This window comes from Aristolochia californica, unplaced genomic scaffold (assembly GCF_029961685.1).
Source record: "Aristolochia californica isolate CCGP_79_NKW_82.1479 unplaced genomic scaffold, dmAriCali1.0.hap1 SCAF_15, whole genome shotgun sequence".
In the NCBI taxonomy this organism is placed as follows: domain Eukaryota; kingdom Viridiplantae; phylum Streptophyta; class Magnoliopsida; order Piperales; family Aristolochiaceae; genus Aristolochia; species Aristolochia californica.
The window spans coordinates 3,916,730-3,944,608 of NW_027181826.1; the positions used below are offsets into that span (position 1 = coordinate 3,916,730).

The window sequence follows — 27,879 nt, forward strand, 5'->3', positions numbered from 1 at the left end:
CTAATTTTTTAAAATTTAAAAACATTTGAAAACCTATTGATAACATGTTTGTAATATGTTTAAGTAAGATTTTGAAAAAAAATTGATGCCTTGAGGTCCAATGAAACATATTAAACCTTGGGTAGAGTTCTTGTGATCTAAGACTTGACTTGCTATTTTCTAGTCTACAAATATTTGGCTCTTCATTGTGTAAGTTGTTCTTCAATGTGACTTCATCCTTTTTGAGCTTGTGGTCCTTATCTTGTTTTTATTAGGTGATTCTGCCTCCATAGACTATGTGCATGAGTCATGTGAAGACTGTTTTGCATTCTCTTAATGACATATCAATAGGATTAATCGCAAGGGTGATAATCTCGATGATCACTCTTAAGTGCCATATCAAATCCTTTTGCCTTAATCTTGAAGGAATTTCCCACTTTTAGTCTACATATTAAATTATTTTTTTATAGAGATAAAAATAAAAATAATGATAGAGATAAAGATAACTAGTGATTGAATTAGAGACATACTCAAATTATAGAGTTGTAATTACCTAATATCTCTGTTGTAATTTTAGGGCAACCTTCTACAAAATTCTTTGGTCAATTCTCCTTCCAACTCTAATTTCTTGATCTTGAGAGTTGAGACCATGTCACTTAGCCTTCACAAATTTTGAAATTGAATAACCCGATCGAACCTTTGAAACATTCGTGTCATCACTTTAAAACTAAAAACTAAAAAATTATATTAAATTAAGGGAATTTTTCTCCCCGATTTAGCCAATTCCTCGACGCCGAACCCCCTCGCCGTGCTGCCTGTGAAGAAGCGGAGAACTCATTTGGTTCGACTCCGTTCAAGAGAAACTGACAGTGAAGAAGGATTTAGACCCCTTCTCCCGTTCCAGTCGAAAATACGTCGAATTCGGAGAGAAAACAGAAGAAGAAAAAAGCGGAGACCAACAATTTTATCGGATTCCTTTCCTTTCTCAGGAATCTTACCGAGAAGGTCTCCTCGCCGGACGACAGTGTGGCTCTCCACCGACGGTCAGGTCTCTCTCTCTCTCTAACCGTGAGTAATTGATTGCTCTACTCTCCCTCTACGATTTCTCGTTTCTGGTGTGTAGTCCTGCTGCCATTGCTTCCCCTCTTTACTATTCGGTATCTATTCTACTATGCTCAGATATTCGTTTCGAAGCATCACTGGCCCAACTTGCAGCTTCCTATCGGTCTTCCAGACAGTAGAAGGAAGTTCCACGATGAAAGGAAACAATGACCACATAGGAAAGTTATTGTTCCAACTTCCACGGGGAAAGGGTGTCCGGCTATGCTGAACCAAAAATTTTCAGTAGCCTTTGTGATTAAATAACTAATTGTAGATGCAATTCGTCCTGCATTTACTTACCCATTCAGAATGGAGTGGACTCCCAGTTACTCAAGTTGGTTTGAATCAAAATAACTTATATTTATCTTCTCTCTCCAACCAGTCCCTTCTGCTAGCTTCTACTTCATTACCACTTGCCATTTGCTGCTCCTCCGCTGCCACTGACATCTTGTCTCTTAACTCTTAACTCTTCACCTTCTTTGCCTTATAACATGATCATCTCTTCTATTTCTCCATGATCTGTTCTTGTCTTCTGAAATAAGGTAAGTGTTTTGCCTATCATGTTTTCATTTTTTTTGTGCTAATGTTGTGTTGTTAGTTAGTCACTTAGTTTTTAAAAATTGTACTTTAATTTTGTTCTGGATCTTTTCTAGTTTCCCGTGCTACCTCTTATACTGTCTCTTTGCCCCAGTTGCTTCGACATAGTCATCAAGTGCCAGTTGTATTACCCTATCAAACGCCAAAGAGGCATGCCTTAGGTAGGTTGCTACAACATAGCCATCAAGCCTCGATTTGGGAATGTTATGCACCTAGCTAATACTACCCAAAAGACCGGCCTGTTAAGAGAGGAAGACATAGGTACATAACCCAGGACCATAACATCACACCCACGCTAGCGAGAGCCGACGTCCACGGCGGCCCACTTGCGACGGCCTACTCTAGCGACGGCCCATGGTGCGGGAACACACTCAGGTCGCCCCTTCCGCTTATAGCGGTGGCCCATTGGTGCGGGAAACACACTTTGGTCGCCCCCTCCGGGATTCGAAGTCACGACGTAGCGCTAGCTTTGATGCCAAATGTTAAGCACCTGGCCAATACTACCCTAAAGACCGGCCTGTTAGGAACGGAAGACATAGGTACTTAACCCAGGACCATAACATCACACTCCACCTTCGCGAGCAGACGACCACGGTGGCGCAACGACACTGGCCCGACCGCAATAATACCTAGACGCGACCTACCAGTATTTTAATCCAGCCTTTGCGCCCGCGCAACGACACTGGCCCGACCTAGGGCTTATCACAAGGACCTATCAGTATTTTAATCTGGCCTTTGCGCGTCCCGGGACTCGAACTTGCGACGTGAGAGCCCGCTCTAATACCAAATGTTAAGCACCTAGCCAATACTACCCAAAAGACCGGCCTGTTAGGAGCGGAAGACATAGGTACTTAACCCAGGACCATAACAGGGAGCTGCATAATTGGTGCCCTTGCCACACTATCTTCTTACCAGTGGGAAGGACAATTGTTTTTTATAGGTGCCTCTCTCCCTGGCTTTTACAGGATGTGGAGTCTAAAGATGTAGGAAAGATTCATTACGAGAATTAATAGTATGTGGTGTCATTAGTGATTATAACATGAGTGGAAGCATGGAGGTAAATCTTGTAGAAGAGTAACTCAGTTAAGCAATTTAGTTAAGGAGTTAACACAGGGAGTGGGAGGATTAATGTAACTCACTGCAACTTATTCAGGGTGAAGCTATGATGATGACGATGATAATGATGAGGACAATATGTGTAATAGATGATAAAAAGTTGATGTTTTGTATGATTCTATCCTTACTCTGATGTGGCAGTTCTTTTGTAACACACTGTAAAATGCTGCTTGTGCTTGGGAAGTTTCTTCCTATTAATAGAAGCTAATACTAATTTTTGAAAAAAAGAAGCTGATACTATGCTGTTGTCTGTTGTAGATATTGTCCATAGTATTCTTGTCATGTTGAAACTTTGTTTTGATTACCCCGAATGCTTACGTTCAATATCGAAGCTGACAGTCAGTTTCTCTGCTATAATCATCCAAATAATTCTTTTCCCATCAATAATTATATTTTGAATGCCACTACATTTATTCTGTTTTTTCTTCAGAAAGTGTTGCAACATAACTTGATTCTTTTAGGTACGTATCTTGTGACACTCAAATACTGCTGCTTGAAACCTATTTTAGGAAAATAGAACTAGAGTGTTTGTCACATGGTTATGATCTCAACATGCATCTGTCCCTTCTTTTTTCTTTGAAAGAATGATGATTCTGAGGCCCAAAGATGTATCAGTTCTTGTTGAAAATTAAATTTCTTCTCCACTTATTTAACATGAGCTTTGACACACATCAAACTAATTGTCACTTTCACAGCAAAGCAATTCAGAAAGGCCACAATGTTTAGCAAAAGATGGTCCTTTTGGTTCTGGACCATGATGGCTTTGGTTTTAAGATTGGTTCTGGTACATTTTTCTAAGAACTTGAACTTGGGTGCTCGTCCAGAAATTGCAACGCCTCTTACCAGCCTCCGTCGCTGTAAGCTCATGACAGTCTTCACTTACTCTCTTAAAGTTTCCATTGTTTGTTTGTTTTGTTTTTCTAATCAATGCATAAGTGTTTTGTTGTATTAATATTCCATGAAAGACTCATGAAAGGTTCCTCTGCAGTGGCTGAAGGGTATTGGTTGAAGCAATCGTCCATGTCACCCTATGCAGGTTTGCTTTATCTATGTTACTTTGGAGGGTATTTCTCTCATTTGATTGGATTGGTTCTATTTATTTTTAATTTTTTGTCTTTTTAGGTGATTATACACACACTTTAATGCCCCTTCCTATAATGAGACTTGAACCCAAGACTTCGCACTAGAAACCTCTCCATGTTAATGATTGGGAAAGTGACTCAATGGAATAGTTATTTCTTCTCCTTATGGAAGCTGGTTAGATTTTATTACATTTGATTGCAGCACTTTGAATCACTCTTCAAGATTTGTGTTTTTGGAGCGTTCATCTTGTTTTCATGAAACTGTTTGAGAGTCCTGTCATCTTGTCTACCATCTCACCTGTCACCATAGTCCCTATCTTCAATATCTCCTGCCCTGTGTCAGCCGCTGTACTCTTACACATGCCCTCCTGTGAACTTCCCTCTTTTCCTGACAACCTTTCTATTCAAATTCCTCCACCAACATCCGAATCAGATGGTAGCACCCCTTTATCCCAATATCACCCAAAAAAGACCAAATTTCAACCTGACACCCCTCCATAAATCTCCACCCAACTGCCATGTTGACAACCCCCTCTTTAACCATTCCCAAGGTGTTGACTCAGCCGCCTTGAGTACGTTGCAAACCCAACCATTGGTTATACTATCCATCGCACCTAACAGATTGGTCATTTGGGTGTATTGGCTAGCCGCTGTCATGGTATCAGAGCTGGGCACGCTACGTCCCGTGTTCGAATCCCGTGAGAGGCGGTCAAGAATGGGCGGGGTGGGTGTCAGAGTGGTTCCATCCACTCTTGTAGGCGGTAGCTTTCCGCACCTAACAGATCGGTCGTTTGGGTGTATTGTCTAGCCGTTGTCACACAATACTACCTCTCTGATTCAGAATCTACTACGGGTGCTGGCCCTCATATTACTAACCCATCCCCTCCAATTCTAGTTACCTATTAGCGATGTTGAAGGGGTCAAAACAGGTCACCCCAATAGGGTGAATCCAGTGCAAGCTTGCAAGGTGATGCCGGACTCAACAAAATTCCTTTCCCCCCTCCCAATGAAAGGTCCCACCATTTTGTTGTTGAGCGTCAAACTGAACGCCATCGTTATGACGATGAAACATGGCAACAAATGATGAATTTGGCCAGGATAATGGGAGTCGTATACAACGACTACTTATTGGGAGACGAAAAATCCGAGGGAGTCCAAAAAAAGAATAATATATGATTATTGTCTTCGAGAACATGAGAGGACTTGTGTCTGTCCTCAAACTGGCCGTTATTTGTCGCTACCCTGCGCAATTCAAGCCTTCAATTGTGATCCTTCAGGAGACAAAATATCTCTCCTTGGCGTTTTTCCATTGGAGTTCATTTCCGTGATTGTTCTTTCTGTAGAGATTGGTGCGTAGCCGGTGTGTATGGCCCCACTAGATTTCGTGAGAGGTGCAGCTTTTGGGAAGAGCTCCTAGACGTCAATCAATTCTGGTCTCATCCATGGTTCTTCGTGTGGGACTTTAATGCCATTCGGTTTTGAAATAAGAAGATGTCACCTGCTATCTTCATCTCATTTTCCTTGCGAGGCTTCACTGATTTTATTGGTGGATGTGAATTGGATGAGATCCCCCTCTTCTAGAAATTATACACCTGGTCCAATGGGCAACAACACTCAATTATGTCCAAGCTTGGCCGCTTTCTCACATTTTCGGATTTGCTTTGTTTGTATGAAAATGTGAATGGGAGGGTTCACAACCGGGTGGGATCAGACCATTGACCCATCCTTTTCTCAACCTCCTTCGGCAGATGGAGGCCCACACCTTTAGTTTTGAGAATGCATGGCTGTTGGAGCCGCATTTTGATATTGTTCTATAAGGACTAGTGGTCCAATTTTCGTCCTCATGGCAGAAATGAGTGGTTCCTCCATCTTAAGTTGAAACTCCTCAAAGGAAAACTCAAGGAATGGTCCTCTTGTCGTCGTCTCTTGCTGGGTGCTGAGAAGACCTCCCTTCTAGTTCGGATTGCTGACCTGGACTCTTTGGAGGAGCAAAGGTATCTATCCGATTATGAATTCTCAACTCGTATTTCTATTTCAAATGTCCTCAAGTCCATTTTGCACCGTGAACGGGTCTGATGGAAACAAAGGGCCCGTTTCAAATGGGTGACGGATGGGGATGCGAATACCAAGTTCTTTCATGCCCTCGCCTCGATGCAGAGGAGATCTAACTGAATTGCCTCCTTATGTATCAATAACAAGGTAACATCGGATAAGACCTCCATTACTAATGAGTTGCTCAAGTTTTTCTCAGACCTTTACACTGAAGAATGCACAATCAGGCCAAAATTCAGCACCTTCAATTTTCCAATATCTCCCCTACGACGACATCTTTTTTGGAGATCCCTTTTCTCTTACAGTGAGATTGAAAGGGCTGTTCTAGAATGGGGTGTGATAAGGCGTTGAAGCCCGATGATTTCAATGTGATTTCTACTCTAGTGCTTGATTGATTATTAAGGAGGACGTGTGTGCTATTGTTCGAGGATTCTACTCTCGGGGTATTACCTACCACAGTTTGGGTGCCTCCTCCATCGCCTTGGTCCCTAAAAAGACCAATGTTGAGCATCCTGGTGATTTCCGACCCATCGGTCTAATCTCCAGTTATTTTTTTATTTTTTTATTTTTTGATGAAGGATGTAAAACCTTCCTCCACAACAAGGTGTTGGACTAATCTCTAGTTCTTACAACATCATCACAAGGCTACTTGCTTATTGGCTAAAGGCGCTTCTTCCTATAGTGATTCATTATGGCCACGCTTTTCTAAAAGGAAGAAATATCCTCGACTCCACCATGGCGGCTCATGAGTTCATTGACTACTTCCACCGCCTAAAGGAGCCTTGTTTTGGCCTCAAGTTGGATTTGGAAAAAACCTTTGACAGGGTTAACTAGTCTCTTTTAGATGATTTGTTGGGACGTATGGGTTTTGGGGGTAGATGGAGATTCTGGATTAAGAGTTGTGTATCTTCGGCCTCATACAATGGATCAATTTGTGGTTTCTTCAAAGGTTTTAGAGGCATTAGGCAAGGTGACCCCCTCTCCCCGCTTTTGTTCAACATTGTGGCAAAATTCTTTTCTTCCATGATATATTTGGCTAAAGAGTGTGGATGGCTGCCTCCGATCAGCCAACACTCGGCTTTTGATGTTCTTATTTTGCAATACGTGGACGATACTATTATTTTTGGCGTTGGTAATCTTGAAGGAATTAAAAGGATAAATGTGGTGCTTGGTTTGTTGGAGCTGGCTTTGGACCAAAGGGTTAACTGGGGGAAGACCACACTATTGGGCTTCAACATTGATTCAAAGAGTCTCTCCGTAATGGCTAGGAAATTGGGCTGTTCGATCTCTTCTATTCCTATAACATATCTTGGGCTACCCTTATTCACTAGGCGGCTTTCCATAAATCTTTGGACTTCTTTGGTTGAGTAGTTGGACTTGCGTCTTGCCACTTGGAAGGGATGTCTTCTCAGCTAGGTGGGGAGACTCGTCCTCCTCAAGTCTTGTATTGCTGGTATTCCTAACTACTTCTTATCCTTCTTGTTTTGTCCTGCACCCATCAGTCAACATTTGGAAAAAATCAAAAGACGTTTTTTTTGGAGAAGTTTTTGTGTTCATTTCAAGTATCATTTGGTGAATTGGAAAGATGTTTGTTGACCCAAGTCCCTGGGTGGGTTGGGTATTTGCCTCATTAAAGATATGAACCGTGCGCTTCTTCTAAAATGGATTTGGAGGTTTAATTCCCGCTCTCCCATCCTATTGAAGAACATGGTAGATTAGAAGCTCGAGTGGTCCTCTTCTTGGTGGAAGTCCGGGGTAGGACTTTGTCGTCGATATGGAGATCCCTTTATTTGCTTCTTCCGATCTTTTGCTTGACTATCAGATATTATGTGGGAAATGGCCAATCTGTCAAATTCTGGTAGGATTGGTGGACTGGGGGCGAGCCTCTGATGAGTACTTTTGATGGACTTTTCTGCTTATCTTTACAGTCAGAGATCTCTGTGGCCGATGCTCATAGTAGTGGTAGTTGGAACCTCCATCTTTGTCGTATTCTATCGGATTCTGAGTCTTTGGACGCTAGCCCTCTTTTGGAGTCTCTTCAGTAGGTTAGACTTCATCCTCATGACCCTGACCAGCTGATTTGGTTGCCTGATAAATTCTATATGTTCTTTTTTATCTTGAATTTACACATCTATTAATCGAATGACCCATGAGTAATTGGGTAAAATTAATTGGTAAGGAAACACCATATCTCCATTCCTAATAAAATGGTTAATGAAATAGATATAGGATAATCAGAAGGGGAAACGGTACAACCTTTACCCATTCTGGTCCTTTACCCATTTACAGCCCTACCCAGGTAGGAGGGTAACCGGGTAATTGGAAATGGACTAATCATTATCAGTTTCCGTTTTGTTTGATAAACAGTATGCAAATTAATGGGATAATATTATCTGAAGTCTTTTTATGGGAAGGATTTGTGTTCTGTATCCGTTTAGTTGAGTACCATTCATATTATTTGAGTGTTTGCACTAATCAGGTAAAATTGCCTGCCCTAATCAGTTTTTATTCAAGTATTTTGATGATAATAAAAACTTATTTGGCTGTCACGGTTGTGTCTGGATCTGAAATTGTGTCTGGATGTGGTTGAGGCAGTCAGGTGGGATAACATCATAAGTGGGTTTTCAAACACTCTAAGCAAATTATTATTATCATCATCATTCTTATTTTTACAATAATACAATAAAAAATTATTAGAACATGTAATTATGAAGTGAGATTTTATTACTTTTGAATTGTAAGAGGGTTTATTGAAGAGAAGAAAAGATACATGGAAAGTGTAGAGCCATCCAAGTAACAAACAAAAGATACATCAAGACAAGTGGGGTCCGTCAATGCAAGGTGTTTATTTAATATGTGATTTTTAGCTAAAGATACAGCTAAAGAGTAAGCCAAACACCGTCTTCACAGAGAAATAGATGTGGAACTTGCCTGATCACAAGCTTTTTTCAAAATTATGTTCTCCCCTCTAGGCGGTGCATCCTTCTTCCCTGTCCAGCTTTTGACTTCTGAAGAATTTCCTTGGTGTTTGAAGACAATAAAGAGACAAAAATTCACTTTTGTAGAGTAAGCGATGCACTGTGAACTGGAGTATTTTACAGTTGTGTGAACATTGTGGTGCAAAAGCATCCCTTCCAGTCAGGTGGATTTGGTTACCTAGCTGCAATCGTTTCAGACTGGTGAAGGAGAAAGCTTTACTGACATTTATAATCTCTTCAAATATCCTTTGTTCCTTTTGTTTACCTCTGATGGACTAGTTGGCATAGGGATTTTGTATTCATCCATCTTATTGGTTTGTCCCTGGTGAATAAGTTGGAATTGTGGATTTTTATTGACCTCACTCAGCAAGGTTATAATCTGCTTGGTCCAACTGGTGTGTCCAATTGTGCAGCTGGGTTTTACATTACTTGTTGAACTCCGAATATTAAAAGTTGGGTTTCAATAAGTTATTCAAATATGAGAAAAATAGGCTTGTTTTTTTACTGGTTTGCCAAAAGTCGATGAGTTTTGGAAATTCAATTTGGATATGAAACTTTGACAAGAATGGGCTTGCTCATATGCTAGTCTGAGTTCCTTTGAGAACTGCGGGATCCACTCCCCTCTGAATCGATGGCGATGGTACTGAGAGGTCTGGGGACTAGTTAAAAGGGCAATACGATAGTTCTATAAGTATCATTCGTGTGATAGTTTTACTAACAAATGGAAAAAAGAAGAATAGTTGAGAAGCTAATTGCAGAGAAATCTAGCTAGGTATTGTAATCTTTTCCCACTTTTTTAATAGCTGATACATCTTCATTCAAAAAAAAAAAAAAAAAACTGCAGAGAAATCGACCTAACTGCAGAGTGGAGAGAATTATCTCAATGGAGTGAAATATCTTGATTAGAGGTAGTTGGTTAACCTCCCTTTGTTTTCAATTATCTACTTACATTGCTAATTCAAAATGGACACTTGAAAAGTGAGGAATTTGGAGAAAAGAGGAGGAAGATTAGGGTAATGGAATTGTTCAAACCCTCCCCCTTAAAGTTGTATTTATAGATAAAAAAAGTATTAATATTACAAGAATACTTTTCACCCTAGTATGAGTGAATAAGAGACATAAATCATAAACTAATTACATCTGTGCCATCTTTACTTTTTATTTATCATCATGCCACCACTGTGTGGGCCTGTGGGCTTGAACCCATCTTCCACACACTTGAACGTGTGGGCCTTCCTTGGTCGTGTGGGCTTGGGCCCTTCTTCCAATACAAAATATTCTAAGATTTCCTTTCATTTGACTACACCCTTGCACTACTCCATATGTTTATGAAAAACTACAATCTTGAAGCGCAATGAGAACAACTGAAACTGGAATTATATCTCCTTTAGTTTCTTTGCTGTAATAGCTTCGTGAAAGTTGGTTTCCAGGTTCTTTGTACTTTTCTTTGAATCAATTAAGTAAAGTGGTTTCATTCTCTCTTCAGGATCAATGTACCATGGTTCTCCTTTATTGTTGATTGTTCTTGGGCCCCTTGTTGTTCAAAGGTGCGGAGTAGACTTAAAATAGATAATCAATGACCATATTTCGTTTGCAATCATTATTAAATTAAAGAACTTTACCTCTGTTTTTCATGGTTATCTAGTTACCATTTCAATTGAACTAGTTTTCTTCCATAAATTTTTTGAGGCAATATTTTAGCTTATATTGTTTGCACAGAATTGGAGGGGAGTCTCATCATGCTATATCCAGGTAAATATGTTTTTCTTCCTAATATTTCTCGCTGTAATTTTAGCTAGTGGTGTGGCTATAGAATTTGAAGGTTAACCAAGTGCCAGTATGATTTGCTGGTTTTGTCAGAAAACATTTGGTAGCTTGTGAGTTTGTGATACTACAGAAAGGACAATGCCAGAGTGGACCTGAATCTAGAATAGATCATTTGGTTTCTTGTTTAGGAGCCCCATAGAATTTGGTTCAACCAGACATGAGCTGTGTAAAAATTGAGGTTTTAAGTGGTGGAAGGAGAGAGAAGTGAGATGAAGAGAGATTGAGAAAATCTCCAAAGAGAGCTATTGGGGGGTTGTGCACGAACCCCAGCACTATTTAATTAGTAGGGTTTAAATAAATTACAAGAATACCCCTACATACACAATAATGCTTATTCTCCTTATATTTGCCTAACTATATATCCTATGTACATGAAAATTAAACCATACACATAATTCAATGCATATAACAAGATTACATATTGAAATAATTCTACCGAAGTGGTGAAATGACCAAAATACCCCTGGACATATTTTCTAACACTCCCCTCAAGCTAGAGCGTATATATCCAGGATTCCCACCTTGTCACAGAAAATAAGAATTCCCACTTGCCTAGAGTCTTGGTGAAGATATTTCCAAGCTGATCTCCAGATGGGACAAATGGGGTAACTACCTCCTTCTTCATCATAACATCTTGAATAAAGTGGCAATCTACTTCTAGTGTTTAGTCCTCTCATGGAAGATTGGGTTGCTTGCAATGAAAATAATTACTTGATTATCACATAACATACTCATCAGTTCACTCTGGTAGAAGCCCAATTCCTGTGAGATGAATCTGACTCAGGATGGTGATGTGAGAACATGATAAGTTGACATACATTTGTTGGCACCGATAGGAGTTGGAACATGGATGGAAGCATGAACTACAAATGCAAAAGTTTAGGTAATAGAGATCTGAGCTAGATGTTGTGCAATCTGCTATTGCTGCTATATTAATTGTTGCATTTCATCTGGAGCTCCTGGTGTAATAGAGGTAGAAATATCAAAAATACCACTTCCGCTATCATAGATAGTGGAGTTAGCCCATGTTGGTTTTCTGAACTTAATCCAACACCTGTCAGAGTAGTGGTTACTTCATCCAAAGTGAACACGTTTCTTTCTGACTTACCATCACTACGGCCTCTACCTCGACCTAAGCCATCTCTACCTCTACCTTTGCCAGTACCTGTGCGACCTCTAGAGGAGTCTGTGGGGTTGATGTAGTGTTTGAAGCATTAAGAGTTGTAGCTTTCATTATCTTGCCATATTTACCTACTTTGGGTACTACTGTCTTTTCATCCCTCATAATGTGGATCCCATCAAAAGATAATACCTGGGCCTTTGTCCCATCAAATTCAATGCCAAACCCATCAAGAAATTCAACCAGAAGTTGATTTTGTAGTTTTATCAAGTCCCTTTCATCCATAGTAAACGGATGATACACATTGATACCATATAAAAATTGAGGTTTTAAGTGGTGAAAGGAGTGAGAAGTGGGAGGAAGAGAGAAAGAGAAGAGAGAGATTGAGAAAAGCTCCAATGAGAGCTCATTGGGGGTCATGCACGACCCCCAGTTCTATTTAATCAATAGGGTTTAAAGAAATTACTAGAATATCCCTACATACACAATAATGCTTATTCTCCTTATATTTCCCTGAGTATATATCCTATGCACATAGAATTTAGACCATAGACGTAATTAGTTGCCTCCTTTTCTGATGATAGAATAGAGAACCTCCCTTGGTGTGGACACCTCCAAGTAAGGGATAGCTTAAAACAACTCTGATGGTATCACTGGGGTGCTTCAGGACTCAACTGGTAGGGTTGGTGCATTCTGGGATTTTTCAGGTATTAATTTTCAGCCATGCCAAGGCCCTAAGGTCTACAATGTTTTTTTTTTTTTTTTTAAATAGTGACAATTTCGTTAAGAAGAGAAAGAAATTACAAAAAATCTGCTTATAAGAAAAAAAAAATACATTGACAGCAGCAAAACGATCTGCATGAAACAAAACAACTAAAAACTAGATGAAGAAAACAAATTGCATCAATAATTAAAGGCTAATGGAAAAGCATTGGCAACAACAAGATATTGTTGTTGGGTTCCCAGATACGATTTCTCTGATCTCCTCTTGTTTGAAGGGGATTTGACAGCCATTGTTAATTGTCTTGATAAAAAGTCTCATATTGGGGCATGTCTTTGATGAGCTTGAGGACACCAGTAACTTTCTTCATCATCTTCTTGTTAGAGGCATTTTTCCAATCAATCAGTCTCTTTATATTTTTATATTTTTTTATTATGCTGATTATTTTTCTCTCTCCCTTTTAGTTCTATTTTTCTGTTGTGACTCTGATTAGGGCATCAAGAGCCAGCAAAAATGAGTCAAATCCATTTTACAGTACTATTTGGGGTATTGATTGCTGCAGTTGCAAAGTACTGGAGCCTATCTGTGGTCCTAAATATCAACACATTTTGTATACAGTTTGTTGTTTGTGGTTGCAGATTTTATTACTGCAATGCTTATCCATTCAATTGGGCAAACTGTCCACCTGGCATACCGGCAGAGTTTAAGATATCTAAATATTGAGAAAATCACAGATAGTTCAAGTAAGTTATGTGCTGTTTTTATAAAAGTCTTTTATTGAAAGATGTATGCATGCAATCATGACACTTTGCACCTGCTGTCACCATGGTTTTGGAAGAAACAATGTTGCATAAGTGAATAGATGCAATAAAGTCCTTTTTGTGTATTGGTTCTTGAACTCAAAAAATTTGTTTCTATGTGTGAACCAGAGAATATCTTTTTTTGAACTTATGAAATTTTCATTAAACTAGTAATAAATAATAGAAAAATAACAAGCATCATTGCACAACATCAAGGATAAGAGATTCCCTAAGTACAAGAGAGGGTTAAGACACTCCCTGCTTTGCAAGATCATCAGAGTTTCCCTAAATTCAAGAGAGGATTAATCGCTGACCTATTTGCAGTGTGAGGTTGGTGCTGCCAGAAAAAATTTCGAGAGCTGCTTTATGATGATATTTCATTATATAAGTGCCAGAGCCACCATGAAGGTTTGCTTTGCTTGGGTACGTAGCCAATAACAAGTGCCGATCTCCTTCTATGATCGGAGAATTAGAGAGGGAATGGGGCAACAACTTGAGAGCAGTGAGAAGAGCTAAGCTTTCAGGTTCAATAGAAACTTTTGTGGACGAGGGGTGAATAGGCCAAGATAGTCTGACCTTTTCTGTTTCTGATAATTCCCCCAACTCCAGTGGGACTGGAATTCTCCTTGGAGCTCCCATCATAGTTTCATTTGAGCCAACCAATCAATTGAGAGGTGGGGGGGTTTGATAGGATTGGTCGCACTGGTTTGCAACAAGTTCCTTTTGATCACAGAATATGGAATGCGGGACAAAGTGCCAAAGGCATGACCCTACTTTATGGTAGAGTGGAGGGAAGCTTCAACCCTCCCATCGGTCTTCCTTATGAGCACTATTGCGCTGGGCAGTAGCAACCCGAAATAGTTTGAAAATTTGTTAGAGAGAGGGTTGTCCCCAACCCAGTGATCAGTCCAGAATCTGACTTTAGCCTCACTGTTGACATGAGATCTGAGATGGGGAGAGAACTTTCTTTAAGCTTGTATATTTTCTTTCAAATGTTAGAGGATCTGTATGCAGCATTGTTGGAGGGAAGGCAAATATAGGCAGAGTTGTTATACTTTGCACAAATGACTAGTTTCCACAGAGATGAGCTTTCAGACGCAAACCTCCAAACCACTTTGCTGGTATGGCCCATCCATCACCCGTTCTTATGTCCAATGCTAGGGGTTGGCATCGAGTCAGGTTTTATGGGGAACCCTGCCTGATCAGACCTGAAAAATCTGGGTTCGGGTTTTTAATTTCACCCCTTTGGGTCAGGGACAGGGCAAGAAAAAATACCCGCCAGGTTTCGGGTCGGAGACGAGTTTTCCCGAACTCGACTCGAACTCGACCCGTATATAGGACTAAGGGGTTGAGACAGGTCGGGTTTTACGGGGAAGGGGTGGGGATGGGTCGGGTTTATGGGGACGGGGTTACGAGGATGGTGATCGGGTTGGGTTTGGGTTTGACAATTCGGGATCTTTTGGGTTTGGGTACACCCGATCCATGCCCACCCCTATACAGCACCCCATCCTTCTTGTTATGCATCGGACGATTTTGACTGCTTGATATGATAAAGGTAAGCTAAATGAGTTTGTGGTACCAGACGTGACAGTTAGGCAAACATTAGGGCTAGAATTTTTTCTGTCGTCGTTACTGTTCTTCAGTCTCTGTTGGCTTATATGACCTTGATTAGGAAAAAATTGGGTGGGTAGAGTGTTTAGCTATTTTTATTTTTATATCTATTGCTTGCGGGCATTTATGTGGCTGTAAACTGGTGAGAAGCAGAATAGGCAAGGGTTATATTTTACCTTCTGATTATCCAGTACTTATTCTGTTATCCATTTTATCAGGAATTGGTAATGGGTGTTTCATGTAAAAATATCATAATAAAGTTATAGAAAACCTAAAAATATCATAATAATAATATAAAACATGTGAAAATATTAATTGAACATATAACTAAGTTATTAAAAATTATTTATAATTATCCACTACATTAGTTCTTTTCTTGCTACTATAAAAAATATAAAACATGTATAATTAAGCATATAATTAAATTATTGAACATAGTTAATAATTAATTTGTCCACTACATTTGGAGAGGTTCTTTTCTTGAACATACTTTATAATTAAGTTATTTACTGAAAGGTTCTTTTCTTGCACTTAGATTGGGAGCGATTAAATACTATTTTTTTTTTAATTGAGCGATTAAATACTATTAAACTGGCAAACTGCCAATCTTTTCAATAGGGGTTGAAATGTTCTTTATCATGCCCATTTCATTTAAAATATAGTGTGTTGGTGAATGGGTAAGGATTTCTGTTCCATATCCATTTATAAACAGATGGATAGAACAATATAGTATATAATTGGGAAAAATTGCTAGCCCTACTTATGCATGGGGTGGTGGAACCAACTTTTAAGATTATTGTCTTATCCCTCATGCATCTTCATTAACTTAATCAAGGATTTCATTTTACGTTAGGGCAGTTTTGTGTACGAAATCCATGGATCTGCAAGTAAGTAAAAAAAGAGAATACACCATGCAGAAATGATGGTGTCAAAATGTTCATTAGAAATTGGCAAATGATCAGAGTGATTTCTGAGGAACTTATTAACCATGAATCCTGCTATAGTTATTTAAAGTTCTTGAAGAACAAAATATCTTAAGCCGTTCATTTGGTCGCAGTTAAAGTTTATTGCAACAATATCTCTGTCAGAAAATTATTGGATTGGGGATCTATCAATCGCAAGCCCCCTAGGTAATCTAGTGGATGGCAATCTGATCCAACATTTTGAAAGCCATTAAGTGTAATGGAACATGTGATTGCAGATGATTGAATTATGTCAACAGAACTAGCTTCCTCAAGATATGTAACTTAAAATTTTTTTGAAAATGACTTTTTTTTTTTTTTTGAAATGGAAAATGACTTGAAGATGTGGAATATGTAATAAAAAAAAAAGAAAACCCTATCGAGCCCACAAGAACTAAAAGGCGATATATACCAACCTATATTTGTACATGCACTTAAATGTCTGGCAAAAATGCATGTGCATTGAAGTCGACGAAGCTCTGTTTCTTATTGTTCTCTGCTGGACCAAATTGACTTTTGAAGCATAAACGGTCAGCATCTAATGGTGCTTTTGGTATACGCTATCAGCATTTTTAGCATTCTCTTATTTAATTCTTTTGGATTTATGTTAACTTTTTGGATTACATTCTTCTCTGTTTTAAATTTGATGTTTTCTCCAAACCATTTTGAGTTCTTATCTTTTGGATTGTCTGGTCCCAATACGTGGACCTGTTTTACAAACATTATATTTGATGTGTGGAATATAAATTCAAACCCTCAACGAGGTCATGCGAAGGCACCAACACTGCTTCCTCCCATATGGTTGCATTATGTTGTCCTTTTGAGGAGGTCTGAAAGTTTTTCTATCAATAATAGTTTTAGTGGTGATTGCCATAGTACTAGGTTGTTTTGTTGATGTGTAGCTTAATTTAATTGTCTATAAATCTATATGGACGGCATTTAAATATCAAAACATACTTGTGAAAACTTACGTTTTTAGATTTTCTGTTAGGTACTGTTGACTCAGGTGATGTTGCTGCTCTTATCTACTTGTGGAATCCAATGACAATACTCACATGCGTGGGCTCATCGTCAACTCCCATTGAGAACCTGCTGGTTGCTCTTACCCTATTTGGAGCATGTTCACGTAGGAATATTAAACTATCGTTTATTATATTGTCTTGAATGTTCCCTTGCTCTAGTACCAAGTCCATGGTAGCAGTTCTGGTTGTGACTTTTGCTGTTAAGACTTTGGTATTTTCGTTCCTTTTATCAGCTCTTTGCTTTTACTAAGTTGAAATTTTTTCCTTGGCTAGATAGGTTTATCGTTTTATTTTTTAATTCATGGATGATGAAATTAGGATGTGGTTAGGATCTCTATCCGTGCAAATTTTGAGAAGGCAAAAAACTACACAGCTATTTGATTTATTTATCATTATTTATAACAGTTAGAATATGTGTATTATGTTCAATCTTAAATGTTAATGGAGTTTCAAAATTCTTCTACTTTGTCTTTCAGTTTAAGCTGTAAATTATTTGGCTTTGAAGCTGTCTGGTTATTTTGCATTTGACCTGGGTTATTTGCATATTGGATCACAGGCCTAGTTCCCTTGACAGCTTTTGCATGGGTCATGGCAACACATTTATCACTTTATCCTGTGGTCCTAATTATACCTGTATGTGCTTATTTACTTTTCTCAGTTTTCCCAGAAATGTTAGTTTATTTCTGGGGTCATGAGTTCATAATGAAAATCACTAGTGGCTTTAAATAGCTAGAGCTTCTAGTGTCAAATTTATGTTGTGGCTTTGACTTTCTTTGTCTTTTCAGGTAATCCTTTTGTTAGGGTATGGCCCAGATGCTCCTCCGAGGAAGTTGTTCCAGCAGAATAGCTCTAGTAAAAGTAACTCATCACAAGATAAGCTAGCTAAATGCAGTGAATGGACAAAATGGTTGTTCAATCCTGAAGGCATTTTTTCATGGGCACCAGTTTTGCATTTTATTTTGTGGGCACTTATCTGGTCAGGATATGTGTTGACTCTGTGTGCTGTGTCTCTGAAACAGTATAGTGGGCTGCGAGAGATGTTCAATAAGTATGATGTGATATAGATATGTTGGTTAGATAATGCAATTTGCATTACATGCAAGTTTTATGTGATGTGTTATAGTTTGCCATAATACCTTTTATTTTTGGTTGTTTTTTCAGAACATATGGCTTCAGTCTTACTGTTCAGGATCTATCTCCAAATATAGGTGCCTTGTGGTAAGCAAATAATATCTGAATACGTGCTTTTACTTCCACTATAACTTTAAACCTGATTTTGGCAACAAACTGCAGGTACTTTTTTGCAGAAGTCTTTTACTTCTTTCGAACTTTCTTTCTATTTGTCTTTCACATGAATGTGCTATTCATGATAGTCCCATTGGCCATACGTCTGAACCATCGGCCATGCTTTCTGGCTTTTTTATATGTCACAATATCTTCAATGCTGAAATCTTATCCTTCGGTAAGGATTTTTCACTCTCTTTTTATACAGAATGTGTGCATTTTCTTGAGTATTGATGGATGGATTACAGTCCAGAATAAATATGTGTGATTTTCTTTAGCATAGATGGATAAACTGCAGTCCAAAAGACTCAGATCCCGTGATCCTACATGTTGGAATCAATGAATCATTTTGCCCCTTGTCTAATACGGAGGTCTTATCTCATAACTGGAGGAATTTTATCACTAGCATTATCCAGTTGGTTGGTTGGTTATAATGGATGGCAGGTGTAGCTTTGCACTAATTGGTTTTCAAATCTCTGTTTTTTTTAATTTTTCATGTTAAAAATAAGATCTTTCTATTTTACCGTATCTTGTTCTCTTACTCTTAATAAATTGATGGCTTATAGATTGTGGCTGATGTTTGCCTCTTTGCCTCCTTTGAGGAGAAATTCCTTGTTTTTATTTTTTTGAATTAAGAGGACAATTGTATTAAGTGGTGCACTTTTGTATATTTGGGGTGGAGCCAACGTTTAGCTTATCACAAAAATTGAACAAGCTTGTACTTATGTTCAACTAAGAAACTCAACTCCCCCCCTCCTCTCTCCCTCCCTCTCTTGTACTTTTGTATATTTGGGGTGGAGCCAACGTTTAGCAGTTGAGTTTCCACTACCTGATGTACTTGGTCCCATGTTCTTAGATCAGCCAATTCGGCTGCTAATTCGTGTGCTAAATTGGGTCCCTCCCTGCAATCTCTTGTTGTTAGGAGAAACCTCCCTAGATGTATTATTCTGTTTTTTTTTCGTAATAAAATCATCACTGCTTAAAAAAAAAAGGTAAAGCAGAAGGTCTACTTAAGAAATTAAACACCAAATTGTTTGGATTGGTAACCCATCAGTTAGGCTTGGTAGGCCCAACTTGACTGTTTGTTCCAACCGCTAAATGGGTTGGTATTGAATCTTTTTTCAATTGAAGAAGTAAGCATGAATAGTTATCTTCTTTTTAAAAAAGAAGAAAAAACGAGCATGGATTGATTTCTGACTCTCCTGGTGTTTTGAATCAACAAGGTCGGAGACTCAGCATTGTACTTGAGTTTACTGGGCTTATTTATAAATGAGTTGGCAGGTAAAGATTCAAGAAATTGGTGTTCTTTGTTACTGAGTTTTGTAGATTGTATGCTTACTATATTCTGCATGCAGATATGCGTTTTTCCTTCTTCCTCTTCTGCGGATATATTGGAGTTTCTCTCCTTAGTCCTGTCATGCACAACCTCTGGATCTGGAGGGTAAGACAGTCCTTTCTCTCCATTTTCTGTCAACTACACGATTTACTGTTCCCACTTTCATATTGAACAGTGATGAGGTGTGTAGCCCACTAGATCTAAGTAAATGCGCAAATGCATAGGCACATTAATTACTGTGGTCTAATTCAAATTTTGCTCTTGACACTGGAAATTGCAGGGTACTGGTAATGCAAACTTTTACTTTGCAACTGCTATTGCTTATGCTTGCTTGCAGGTATGTTTAGTCTTGGAGTTACAAATCATGATTGCCGTTCATTTGAGTATATAAATACTTTGGAATTATATACTCTGGAATGCTGTTGAATTTTTGGAGAAGAGAAAAAATTTCACTAATTTATTGTAATTTGAGTATATGAGCCCCTATTTATAATAGAGGAAAGTAGTAGATGTCAGAGTGGTTCCGTCCACACTTGTAGGCGGTAGCTTTCCGCACCTAACCGATCGGTCTTTTGGGTGTATTGGCTAGCCGTTATCATGGTATCAGAGCTGGGCATGCCACGTCCCGCGTTCGAATCCCGTGAGAGGCGGTAGAGAATGGGCAGGGTGGGTGTCAGAGTGGTTCCGTTCACTCTTGTAGGTTGTAGCTTTCTGCACCTAATAGATCAGTCTTTTGGGTGTATTGGCTAGCCGTTATCAGTAGAGTCTAATTACAATTAAACTACCCTTGTCCCAATTACACCCAAAGTTTAACACGTAACTAACATAATTAAACAACTGAACATAAATAGAAGACTAACATAACTAAAACACCTTTAAGCTGAGACTCTTATGTGAGACTCCTGTAAGACTCCACCATATTAATTCTGGCTTTGTGAGAGTCATGTAAGAGCCTTCCATATATTCTCTTCAACACTCTTCAACACTCCCCCTCAAACTGGAGTTTATAACTTCAAATTGCAATGAAAAAGATTCTTGGTCTTCAAATTTCTTTTCCACAAATTTTTTTTGAAGAAATGCAAAAACTTTTAACTTTTGTATTCCCCCTTTCTTGAATATTTCGGTCACATAAAAATTACCACAACATGTAGAACAAAATACCTCTTTCTTGTACTTTTCTACTTTTCCCCCTCAAGCTGGGGATAAATGGGACATAGAAACGCAATATGGGAGAAGAAAATCTCTCTTAGCCATACGACAAAGCTCCAGACACCAGTCAAAACTGTCATAGTTTGAAACATACTCCCTTCAATTATAAAGGCAGAAATCTAGCCCAACTTTAGGGCTTAAAAAAGAGGCTACTCACTTTTAAGGGTAGCTCAAACAAAAGCCACCTCTTGGGTGAAGAATAAAAGACTTGACTCAAGTTGGATGTTGGACACACTCCTATATTTGAGGAAAACAACTTTAACCGGAAGGAGACGACTATGCAATACTCATGCTTCCAAAGTGACCTTTTTTTTTTGGACAACTAAGGGAGACTATAATGGTAGAACTTAAGAAACTTGACCAAGTATGACTTTTTTTTGGGGTGATCACAATTTTTCAGAGTTAACTATGCGGAAAATATACAACTAAGTAACAAAAACATAAAACTTGAAAACAACTTTGATGCAAGATGTTGTATATCTTGAATGAGCACATCATGGAGTGATTAAGTTGGACCGAAACTTTCTGATTAGAAGACAAATTTGGCTAAAAAACTCGGATTTTAGGAGAAAAGGAAACTCAAATCACGTCAATGCCTGGAGAGATTGTAGTTGAGAAAATAGGGGAAAATGAGAGACTTTCAGTAGAACTGACCTTTGATACTTCTAATATCAAAATCTCCAAAAATATAGCTCAGAATCACAAATGGTTTGTTGATCAAGAATCTAGACTCAAATATCTTTAATTTGATATCTAATTTGGCATAAAAATATTCGTCTTAAATCTTTTATGACCTTGATTCCCTTGATTCTATATCTTGACCCTTGCTGACTGCAATGCGAATATCTCCTTAAATATAGATCAGATTGACATTAAATTTTCTTCTTCTGAAACTAGACTTCAATACCTTTCATCCAAGTATAACTTCTCTTCACAAAATGTACTTCTTTTGAGATAAAGAAGTTGATATATTTCTGGAATTTGTAATCTGGCCGAATTGAGTACTCTTTTCTTCTTCGACTAGCATGACTATTATCTTCCAGGATCGATATCTCCCTCTAGAAATTCAGATTGAGAATTTGTTGAATAGGTAAGAAAATAGACTTATCTCCCTGTAAAGTCTAGTTCTTGATGGCATAAGATTGCTCGAAAGTTGAAGCTTTCTGCTGCTGCTCGAACCTCTCTTGCAGTCTGACCTTTGCTGCTTCAAATATCGATTTCTCTTTGTAGAAAATTCTGATTGCAAAATTTGTTTTGCGTTATAAAGTAGACTCGAATATCTTTCTGTCAGTATATAATTTTTAATATGAAAAGCTCAGTATGGAGGTGCACACACCAAAAAAACAACGGGTATTGGAACTATAAAGAGAAAAAAAAAGATAAAATACGAACCTAAACTACTAGAGATGATAGATGAGAAAAGGATCACATTTTCTCTGTGGGTTGACCGAGTCAACTCACAGAACCTGATACCATATTGAATTTTTGGAAAATAGAAAAACTTCACTAAATTATTGTAATCTGAGTACATGAGCCCCTATTGATAATAGAAGAAAGTAGTAGAGTCCAATTACAATTAAATTACCCTTGTCCCAATTACACCCAAAGTCTAACACTTGAAAATAAGTCTTAGCATTATAAACAACTGGACACAAATAGAAGACTAACATAACTAAAACACCTTTAAAGTGAAACTCTTCTATGAGATTCCTGTAAGACTCCATATTAATTCTAGTTTTGTGAGACTTCTTACTGTGAGAGTCATGTAAGCGCCTTCCATATCTTCTCTTCAACAAATACAAATAGGAATTTGTTGCAGTTCATTTAATTATGGTGTTCAATCGTAACTTGATATTATGGGGTTTTTAAATTTTGATTCAATTGAAGGGATGGTTAGACCATTATTAGGAAAAAGGGAGGCCTAGTTAGAAGAGCAAACATGAGAACCAATATTTTATTGGTTTCCATTTGAGAGACCTTTGTCACTTAAAATCAGCTTAGTCAAATGGGCCTGGTGAGCACAAGTCAATAGGCACCAAAAGACTTTGAAAGCCATGATGCTTTCTAAATCACTTGTTTGAGCAAGGTTCACCTGTCACTTTTTTTTTTTTTTTTTAAATTTTTTATTTTAACAATGAGAATGACTATTCCATTAAGGAAGTCCCCAAAGGAGAGACAGTATTACTAGCAAGGTTTACATGTCTGAAAGAGAAATCTGGTACTGTTAGCGGTTTTGAAACTTTAATAAAAAAGTTTTTTATGATTAATTATACTCTCTTAAATAGTCGTAAAATAGATCTACACTGACCTTTTTAGTATAATGGAATTTTAGAACTATACGGCGAATATGGTTATCAGAATACTGGGGGCTGTCTAAACTTCATTAGGGTTGAGTGTAATTAGCCCCACTTTTAAAGGATTTAGGGTGTTTTTCATAAATCTTATTTCAGTTGATTAGGCCCATGTATTTCTGTAGGAGGTTCACTCTCTAATAAATGGGTGTTGAAAACTCTTCAACTTCAAATGGTTATTGAAAAAGTTAAGAAGAAAGAAGGTTGAAGAGAGAATGAGAGGAAGAGAAAGTGGAGAAGAGAAAACTGAGACAGTGACTGCATTGGGGGACCTGCACGTCCCCGAACCTCTATTTATAATCAGGGTTGAGTACAATTTACAATAATGCCCTTATTTTAAGTGAAAACCCTAATTCTCTATATCTCCTATTCTACGTGTCCTCTTTACATAAAATTTGGTCCATAGACATGGTTTGACATATGAAACAAGATTACATCCAGAAATATAAATAATGACAAGGTAAAATGACCAAAATGCCCCTGTTCTTGTTTTTTAACACTCCCCCTCAAGCTGGAGAGTATATGAATAAGTCCCAACTTGCTGCAGAAGTTCTGAAATTCACGCTTTCCCAGCGTTTTATATGGCCGAGTTGATCACCAGACTGAACATATGGAGTAGTTACCTCTTTCCTCATTACTACATCTTGGATGAAATGATAATCTACCTCTATATGTTTTGTTATTTCATGAAAGATTGAATTGTTTACAGTCAAGATTATTGCCTGGTTATCATAATACATAGTCAAAGGATCCTCATGATCGATGCCAAATTCCTAAATACATTAGCTCATTGATGGTGTGCGTCATTGCTCTATATTCAGCTTCTACGTTATACTGAGTAACAACATTCTGCTTTTTACTTTTCCAATTGATTAGATTTCCTCCTAGAAATTCATAGTATCCAGTGATTGATTTTCTGTCAAGCTTGGAACCTGCATAGTCAGCATCAGAGAACACTTCAATCCTCAAGTGATTATTAGGTTGGAAAATGAGACCTTTTTCCTAGTGCTCCCTTTAGATATCTCAAGATTCTTTGTGCTGCCTCTAAGTGAATCTTACATCTTATATAGATGTTCCATGAACTGACTCACTACACTCACTCAAATGAAATATCTGGTCTAGTAACTATAGCATAAAGGAGTTTGCTTACAACCTTCGATGCATTGTTTTATCTTTCAGTTTTGGACTTTGATCATCATGAAGATCAAGTCCTCCATGGGTGTATTCGCAAGTTTAACCCCCAGAAGTCCATATTCTTGAAGCATATCAGTGACATATTTCTTATGAGTCAGATTTGTTCCTTCCTTGCTTCTTGCAACCTGAATACCTAATATTTCAACTGACCCAGATCCTTAGTCTGAAAGTGATTCGCCAAATGGGATTTAACTTTTTCAGTGCCTGATCTATCACTCCCAGTCAGGATGATATTATCTATACATACCAATAAGATAATAATTCGAGATGGTCGTTTCAGAATAAATAGTGAGTGATCACAGTTGCTTCTATGAAATCCCATGGATGTAACTACTTGACTAAAATTTTCAAACCATGCTCGTGGACTTTGTTTTAAGCCATAAAGAACCTTTTTGAGTTGACATACCTTATGTGTCTCCTTCTGAGAAACATACCCTAGAGGTTGTTCATATAGATTTCCTCCTCAAGGTCACCATATAAGTAGGCATTTTTAATATCTAGTTGGAATAGAGACCAACTTCGATGGACTACAACGAAAATAAGTATATGAACAGAGGACAAAGAAAAGCAGGCAACTGGAGAAAAAGTCTAAAAACCATGCACTCTAAATATCCTCGTATACCCTTTGGCAACAAGATGAGCCTTGTATCGTTCAACAGATCCATCAGAGTTATATTTAGCAGTATTGATCTACTAACATCAAACTACAACAAGACCTAGAGGTAAATCACATAACTCCCAAGTCCCCCTATCAATTAATGCTTCCATCTTAACCTCCATGACTTTCTTCCAATGAGGAGTTAACAAAACATCCTGCACTGAAGAAGGAATAGTGCAAGTGGAGATAGACAAAGTACACTTATGATAATTATTAGACAAGGAATCAAAGGAGATGAAATAAGATAAAGGGTGGTGAGTACCTTTGCAAATACCTTTCCGAAGGGCAATATAAAGGTGCAAATCACTTACCTCAGGATCAGGAGACGATGAAAAATCATGGTTGGATGTGAGGATGGGGTCTGTATTAGAGTGAGATGGTTGCGGTTGGTGCCGATATGCTTGTAGTGGTTTCGCAGTAGGAGCATCTCGTGAGGCTGGAACACATTCAACAATTGGAAGAGGAATAATTGGATTAGGTACAGAAGGTTCAGGTGGAACTAACTCAGATTTAGAAGATTCAAAAATTGAAACATCCTCAAAGAAAGTAACATCGACAGACACAAATGTTTTTCTTATAGATGGATAGCTCAAGTAGGCCCCACAAAATAAACCTCACCAGAATTAGGCATAGAAGAATACCAAACAGATCCAATAAACCTTCCAAAAAGTTCCAAATCAACAAGCTTAAGTGGGCCCCACGATGTAAAATCACAATTAGGACAGATATATGATGTGCAGATCAAGAGATCCAAAAAATTCAACAAAATGATCAAATTCAGAAGATACAGTTCATTGAGAGTTGCACTATGGTTGATGTTAGCAAGTGACACAGGTGACGTCAGTAGTCAAAGTTCTGGAATTTGTTGCTCACCTCTAGATCAGCATAAAAGAGTCTCTTTTACCAGTTTAGAACATCAGAATCTCTTCTTAGAACAGTGAACCAGTAACCCTAGGGTTATGGCACAGAGAAAAGAAGAAAAAATTAGATTTTTACTAACCAGTAGCCGAAAAACTGGAAAAATATCCTTCCCTTTTGTAGACGTCTGCCACAAAGGTGAGAAAAAATTACAAAGTGTCTTCCTAGATGAAATCTATTGCTTTGATACCATGAAAAAGATAAGAAGAAAGAAGGTTGAAGAGAGAGAATGAGAGGGAGAGAAAGTGGAGAAGAAAAAACTAAGAAAGTGACTGCATTGCATGTCCCCCCAACCTCTATTTATAATCAGGGTTGAGTATAATTTACAATCATGCCCTTACCTAATACTCTATATCTTCCATTCTACTTGTCCTCTTTACTTGAAATTTGGTCCATATACATAGTTTGACATGTAGAACAAGATTACATAAATAAATATAAATAACGTCAAGGTAAAATGGCCAAAATGCCCCTGATTTTGTTTTTCAACAGTTACCTTATGATAGTGTTGGTTAATTTGAACAGGGATGGGTGTATTGACAGATACGTTACGTGTATCGACCGACATGCCTCCAATATTAAACTACCGATATGATACACAATCCATATTGTATCATTTTTATTTTTGTGATATTTTTTGCTTGAGATAGGACAATATTGTCTGATGTGTATCATACCAACTAATACATGTTGGAGTTTAAAGGTTCCAATTCAATAAATGATTACGAGTTGTCCACTCCTGATTTTGAGGTTAAATTCCTTGTAGGCTTTGCTCAAGGTGGTCCCAACTTCTGTTCCACTTTTCTTGTTAAGCAAATTTTCTTTTTGGGAGGATTGGGCTTTTTGTGCAATGGCCACATGGGGTTTTTGGTATGAGGTATATTAGGTTCAAGTTTCAACTGTGGATGGAGTTCAATGTTTAAGAAAACATTTTTGAATAATTCTTAGTAAGGTATATTTTAGAAGGCTCCTCATGTCTATACATGTATCCGTGTTTTCCACTTTCTTAGGGGACAAATTGATCTCATGGTTAGTTAAGATTTTATTTTTTGTTTATCTTTTTGTTGCAATTGTAAAAAGCAAATCCCATTCCATTTAGAAGCAACATTTATAACAGATTTGGCACATCGTTGAAATATTAGTAATTTGTGTCTTTCTTTGACTTTTCACACTGTTTTTTCCTCAGTCTTGTTAGTTGGTACAGCTTTGGAGAATCCTCTTTGCCTGGTTGGTGTGCACCAATTCACAGCAACCCACAAGTATAGAACAAAAGCAATTATCTTTGTTGTCATGTAGCACAAGATATCCTGAATAATATAAGGGTGATCAAGAAAGTATTAACAGATAATGGTTCTTTTTTATATTTTAATCCGAAAAATGCATATACTGGAGAACAAAATTGGTGAGGAATTTTCTCTAACATGGATATAATATAGACAGATTAGTCAGTCTGCTTGATTGGTGATTGGGTTCCGCATGGGTTTATCGCTTTCCTTTTGGTGGTGCTTTGCAAATCCTGTTTCTCATTCTTATCTTTTTGCAGATAATTTTGGTGGTGGAGAGTGTTGGGGCCGTTCTGAACCATGACAGAATGCTCAGAAAGAAAGTTCTTTCGTGAACCTTACATGGTTGTTACCAGTGGTTGGTTTCCTAGAGGTTTTTCTTTCGATCGTCTTCTTCAAACAGTTGGATGTTAGAGGATCAAGGAGCTGTGATCTAAATTACAATTTGATTATGTCGAGGTTGGAAGATTTTCTGCTAAATGCAGCATCAAATATCTTTAAAAAAATACCCTTTTGGCTCATGCCAGCTCTGTTGTTACCAATTTTTGGACATGCTTATCTACAGCCATATGAATTGCTGTTTCTGCATCTGATATTCTACCATTTTTATTTTCGGCATTGAATGACTCTTAATATTTGGGGAAAGTTCACTGGGTAAATGGTTTTCTTCCACTACTC

The 27,879-nt window shown here is 38.0% G+C and overlaps 1 protein-coding gene across 3 annotated transcripts; it reads left to right on the forward strand.

The window, feature by feature from the left end:
- Window positions 1–763: 763 nt before the first annotated feature.
- Window positions 764–27,866, forward strand: LOC137951822 (uncharacterized). Of its 3 annotated transcripts, none has more exons than XM_068798753.1 (15): window positions 764–1,047; window positions 3,489–3,650; window positions 3,782–3,829; window positions 10,392–10,452; window positions 10,625–10,657; window positions 13,192–13,316; window positions 16,938–17,072; window positions 17,525–17,601; window positions 17,754–18,016; window positions 18,130–18,186; window positions 18,262–18,430; window positions 19,476–19,533; window positions 19,608–19,693; window positions 19,869–19,925; window positions 27,462–27,866. In XM_068798753.1, the coding sequence occupies exons 2-15, from the start codon at window positions 3,512–3,514 to the stop codon at window positions 27,534–27,536; spliced, it is 1,383 nt and encodes a 460-aa protein (XP_068654854.1). In that variant the 5' UTR covers window positions 764–1,047; window positions 3,489–3,511; the 3' UTR covers window positions 27,537–27,866. The 3 variants fall into 3 exon arrangements, with proteins under 3 accessions (XP_068654854.1, XP_068654855.1, XP_068654856.1); XM_068798754.1 differs by having other exon boundaries at window positions 764–1,027; XM_068798755.1 differs by having other exon boundaries at window positions 764–1,022.
- The last annotated feature ends 13 nt before the right edge of the window (window positions 27,867–27,879 follow it).

Coding starts and splice junctions, on each gene's coding strand:
- LOC137951822 (XM_068798753.1), top strand. CDS start 3,512: ATGTTTAGCAAAAGATGGTCCTTTTGGTTCTGGACCATGATGGCTTTG. Junction 18,431..19,475: donor TGCTGAAATCTTATCCTTCG/GTAAGGATTTTT, acceptor TGAATCAACAAG/GTCGGAGACTCAGCATTGTA. Junction 19,926..27,461: donor TTGCTTATGCTTGCTTGCAG/GTATGTTTAGTC, acceptor ATCTTTTTGCAG/ATAATTTTGGTGGTGGAGAG.